A 5,338-nucleotide genomic window follows, 5' to 3' on the forward strand; every position below is an offset into this window, starting at 1 on the left:
GGGTTTGTTTAGCTTCTATAATTGAAACTTTGTTGCTTTTGGAGCTGTTGCTTTCGGAGCTTAGAGCAGGCTGTGGCAGGCGGGGAACCTTGGCTTCCTCCATGACTGGAGCAAGCAAACCTCCTGCTCACTTCAGCTGCGTGGCTGCCGTCCACCATCTTTGTTGGCAGTGAATTTGCATATCTCGCTGATTAGCCAATGGGAAGCGTAGCGGAGGTATGGTCAATTACCCTTTTTGTCTTTTATTAGATAGGATTACTACCTAACATTAGTGAACACTTCTGTTAGGTCACATAATTATCTTTTTATGTGTGTGGTGAGAACATTTAAGATCTAGTCTCTAGAAATTTTCAAGTATATAAAGAATATTGTTGGCTATAATCACTATATGTCCTGAACTTAATCATCTTTGAGTTGCAAGTCTGTACCCTTGACCAACTTCTTCTTACCCAATAATCTCCTTTTCACCAGTCCATGGTAATCACTATTATAGTTCTGTATCTAGTGGGTTTGCCATTTTTAGATTCCACATATAAGTGATATCCTATATTATTTGTCTTTTTCAGACATGTTATATGTCACTTAACATAAACATCTATGTTGTCCTAAATGGTATGATTTCCTCCTTTCTTATGGCTGGATAATATTGTAGTGTGTGTGTGTGTGTGTGTGTGTGTATTTCACATAAGTTGTTTCCATTTATTGGCTCATGTTTATAATGGTGCAATAAACATGGGATTATGGATATATTTTTGATATCCTATTTTTCTTACTTTTATCAGAATACCCAGAAGTGGATTTGTGGGTCATATGGTGGCTCTATTTAACTTCTTAAAAAACCTCCATACTGTTTTTCATAGTGGTTGCACTGGTTTTACATTCCCACCAACAGTGCACAAGATTCAGTGTTATCTTATAGATCAGCAAGTTTCCTTAGCACAGCTATTTTGACATTTTTATTGGGTAAATAATATATCTCCATGTCTGTATTTGTTTGCTGGAGGATTGTTGTAGAATTTGGTGACCTAATGTTTCCTTGATTTTTCATATTCTTTGGAATTTTGCATTGCTGTTTTTGCATTTGAATTAGCAGTCACCCACTTATGTTTACTACTTTCAGGGTAGACATACCTTTTGTCAGTACTGCTATAGATAAGGCTTTTTTAGTTCTTGTATGAATATGCCTGCTCTGTGCTTTATGTTCCCTCTTGTGGGAGAATTCTTGAGCCTGTTTGTTCTCCCTCCATATAAAGCACCAGGCCAGATGCTGATCTTCTTAGTATTAAGCTTTTTCTTTCTTTTTCTTTTCCTGAAGGTGGTGCTACAGCTCAAGTTTCTGGTTCTCTCCTATCTACCATCCCTTGTCTGTATTCTGCTCTTGCTCCCTAGCCTTTTATCAAATTTTGTTCTTGCTGCTGCCCTTGGCAGCTTATCCATGGAGCTGGCCACAGAGGGGAGGAGATATGGGTTGGAATGCAGGTCACTGTTGTTGCCCCATGCCAGCATGCGGGGATCTGTAAGAAAGATTTTCTTCATGGTTTGTGGTCAGGCTTCCTGACAGAGTACAGAATGCAGTCAGGAGGAACCCTGTCTCTTTAACATGCTCTCTAGTAATTTTCTTTGCCAGATATCTGCTCCCTCTCACCAGTCACTGAGCCCCTAATACAACACTCTGGATGCTGTGAGAGAGAAATGAGCTCTTTGGAAGCACCCTGCAAACCAGGGGAAGCTCGGCACCCACTCACCGGCTCTCTAACCCTGTGAGAGAAATCACGAGCACAGGCGGGACTTCTTTCAGCCTTACACTGATCTCCCTTGGAAGAGGAATGATGCTGGCAAAATCACGCTTCCTCTCGCCCACACCAGTGCATTCAAATTCATCTAGTTTGTGTTCCTACAGAGTGCTGGAACTTCTCCTTTGGAAATCTGGACTTCCACAAACGTTCTCTACTCCATAGGTGACTGCCCAAGTCAGGGCTGTAGGTGCTCCTGGATGCTGCCACTGCCGGCAGCGCATGCCTCAGCCGGCCCTGGTTACCTGAGCCTCAGGTGGCCCTGGGCGGCTGGGGGGCTGAGGGGACTGGTGGATTCTGGAGGGAGGCACGTGGGACTGGCCCGGCCTTGCCGTGCACCTGCCGCCCTGGTGGGGCTAAGGAGACTGGGTGCTGCCATCTTGTGGCTGTCGGCGCTGCCATCTTTGAGGGTTTGGCAGTCAATTAGCCTATTCCCTCCTTATTGGCTGTGGGCACCGCCATCTTTGCCAAGGCATGAGGGTCAATTAGCCTATTACCTCCTTATTAGATAGGATCTTTCTAACTGGAACATCTGGTGTGTGGGAGCAAAAATGGTATCTATACTGCTCCTCTGTATCTCCACCCCTTATCCTTGCACTGTGCTAGTCACTTTAAAATTAGTTTTTGAATTAATGGCTGATACTTTTTTATGTGTTGAATAATGAAGGCCTTAATTTAACTGACCCTAGTTCCAAAGTCTCCCAAGTATAGTTCTTTATTTTGTAATGATAGTGACATTGAGATTCTTGAAATAGTATAAAATAAATGAGTTTCTAATTGGCAGGTCACTTTACCCAGATTCCCATATCTCCCTCAGTGTGACCAGACCTTCTGAATGACGAACACAGAATCATTCCTACTGAAAATGCAAAGTAGAACAAACACGAATAGTTTTACCTTAGGCAGAGGCTTAGCAGGTTTGCAGTGGAGGCCTCCAACAAATTGAAAATGTGGCAAGAGTGGGCGAGGAAACTCAAAATCCCAATAGGTTCGAATAAGCCATATTTCAGCTTTTTTTATTAACTCGAATAATGTAGTGGGTCTTCCTGAAGGGGGAAAAAAAAGAGAAAATAAGGATATTGTAATATGAATATACCATTTTGTTTTCTTAAAAAAAACAACAAAAAAACCCAAACAAAACTTGGAATAATGAGCAAAAGATGTTTAAAAGATCTGTGCTTTGATAGTGCAAACAACCTATCTAATAAAGAGGTAATATACAAACTGACCATCACTCCAACAGACCAGATGACCGCCCCCATGTGGTCAAAGATGGCCGGCAGGGGAGGGCAGTTGGGAGGGAACCAGGCCTGCAGGGGAGGGCAGTTGGGGAGAACCAGGCCTGTGGGGGAGGGCCGTTGGGGGGGACCAGGCCTGCAGGGGAGGGCAGTTGGGGGGAACCAGGCCTGCAGGAAAGGGCAGTTAGGCATCAATCAGGCTGGCAGGGAAGTGGTTAGGAGCAATTAGGCAGGCGGGCAGTCAAGCGGTTGGGAGCCAGCAGTCCCGGATTGTGAGAGGAATGTCCAACTGCCGGTTTAGGCCCTATGGGATTGGAGAGGGTGCAGGCTGGGCTGAGGGACACCCACCCTCCCCCAGTGCATGAATTTTGTGCACTGGGCCTCTAGTTTTACTTATAAAAGACAAATTTCTCTGAATTAAGATTTATACAAATTCACCTTTTAGAGCACTCACAAAGATAGGATTTCATGCTACCAAGTAAGGACATGACTTACCTAGTGCTTTGCTGCAAAGCAGCTGATCCCTCTCACTAAATGCTTGGAACCAGAAATCAAAATAAAGCACATACATCATATTTTTTACTCGCTCCATGAATGTCATTTGATGATCTAATTCTGATAAGACAATAGGTACGTAGGATGGAGGGAATGGAAGTCCTCCACTGTACTTTTCAATTGTATAGCCAAAAGAGAAGCGGAGACTGTACACAAAAGGTATTTTAAGTAGCTCAGCCAGCAGCTCACCACAGGGTCCAGAGGGATCTGCAAGAACAACATCAAACCTTGATTCCTGTAGTTTTCTCATAAGGTTCTTGTTCAAAACAGCATCTTTACAGAGCTTTTGAATACAATCAAAATATTCCAAAATGTTATCTTGAATTAGTGAAAAATAAGTCCAAAATGTATCTTTTGGCATATATGTCCAGTTAGAGATGATCCGCTTGAAAAGATCCTCAAAATCATCTTTTGTCAAAGATGTAGGAAAAACCTCAAATTGAATAGCAGATGGTTTATTGGGATCAACAAGAATTGAAGCTGAAGATGTCAGAACAGTCACTTCATGACCTCTCTGGACAAGTGCATCCAGGATGGTCTTCATGTTGATCCAATGGCTGTATTCTGTGGGCCACACCAGCACCTTTCCACAACTCCCAGGGCTGAAGTGACCACTCAGCTGTAGCAGCAGCAGAACTGAAATCCACTTCATAGGCATCCTGGTGGCACACAGGCTTCTTTTCAAATGGCTGATCCCTTTACCATGGCTCATGCTTATGTGCAAAGAGAAATCAATCAGGAAGTTAAAATATAACTTCTACACCCAAAGTGAAAACATTTGATAAACAGTCAGAGCATTTTATGGCGTCAGAAAATTATAAAGTAATGATCTTTTTTTAAAATACAAATCTGTGTAATATCTAAAAGTGCTATTATTCAGCTGAGTCAACTTTGCAGTTTTCCTGTGATTTGTAATTTATTATAGATGAATGTCATAATTATAGGAAGTTAGAGGTAATTGTGTCTGTAATGACTTTTTGTGAAGAAAGGGAGATAAAGCTGCCAGAAGCCAGTTCCAGCATGTCATAATTGCAAGAGTTTCATCAAAAGGTTCATGGAACTTGAGGACTCAACAAGGGCTGAGTCACATATGTTATCACCTGTTGGGAATGGCTGAGGGCATTTCCCCAAACCTGAAAAGGGATGATTGCTTGGCTGCCAGACAGCTCAGGGCATCTTAATCTACATGTTATTGCCTCCTACTGGCCAAACACCTGAACAGCCGTATGCTAATTCTCCCCATTCTGACAATGGACTCTGTATATGAAACCCTGACCCTGTGAAGTGTATATCTCTGCCTGGCCTCAGGACAATTTGTGTTAATAAAAAGCATGGGGTCCTGAGACGAGGAGATCTTAGCTCCTTTTGGCTAGGCTCCTCTGACCCCCAATGCCTTTCAAAATTATATTTCGTCACTGGACTCTTACTTAAGTTACACACAGCCTTCTCCAGATTGCTGAACCCTTCTAGATGCCGGAACAAGAATCCCGGCAAAAGCTATTATGCAGCTGACAAAGAATTACCTGGATGACAGTTCCAGATTTTTTATTTTATTTGTTTATTTATTTTTTAAATTTATCTTTATTGCTGAAAGTATTACAGGTGTCTGCTTTGGTATTTTTTCCTCATTGACCACCTCCTCCCCATACTCGCCCCTCCCAAGTCTTTACCACGCTAGTGTCTGTGTACATGGGCTATGCATATATGCATATAAATTCCCCGATTAACCTCTACCCCCCCCCCCCCACCCAC

The 5,338-nt window shown here is 42.8% G+C and overlaps 1 protein-coding gene across 1 annotated transcript in view; it reads right to left on the reverse strand.

Annotated features, from left to right (window-relative positions):
* The window catches only part of LOC102261781 (UDP-glucuronosyltransferase 2B31), a 17,796-nt gene extending 13,481 nt beyond the window's left edge, over window positions 1-4,315 (reverse strand). The window contains exons 1-2 of the mRNA XM_005868897.2: window positions 3,527-4,315; window positions 2,691-2,839 (exon numbers count right to left, since the gene is read on the reverse strand). Coding sequence (XP_005868959.1) covers window positions 2,691-2,839; window positions 3,527-4,298 — 921 coding nt within the window. The 5' untranslated portion in view covers window positions 4,299-4,315. The remainder of the gene's footprint in view (window positions 1-2,690; window positions 2,840-3,526) is intronic.
* Window positions 4,316-5,338: the final 1,023 nt, after the last annotated feature.

The sequence above is a fragment of the Myotis brandtii genome, unplaced genomic scaffold (assembly GCF_000412655.1).
Source record: "Myotis brandtii unplaced genomic scaffold, ASM41265v1 scaffold28, whole genome shotgun sequence".
NCBI classification, from domain to species: Eukaryota; Metazoa; Chordata; class Mammalia; order Chiroptera; family Vespertilionidae; genus Myotis; species Myotis brandtii.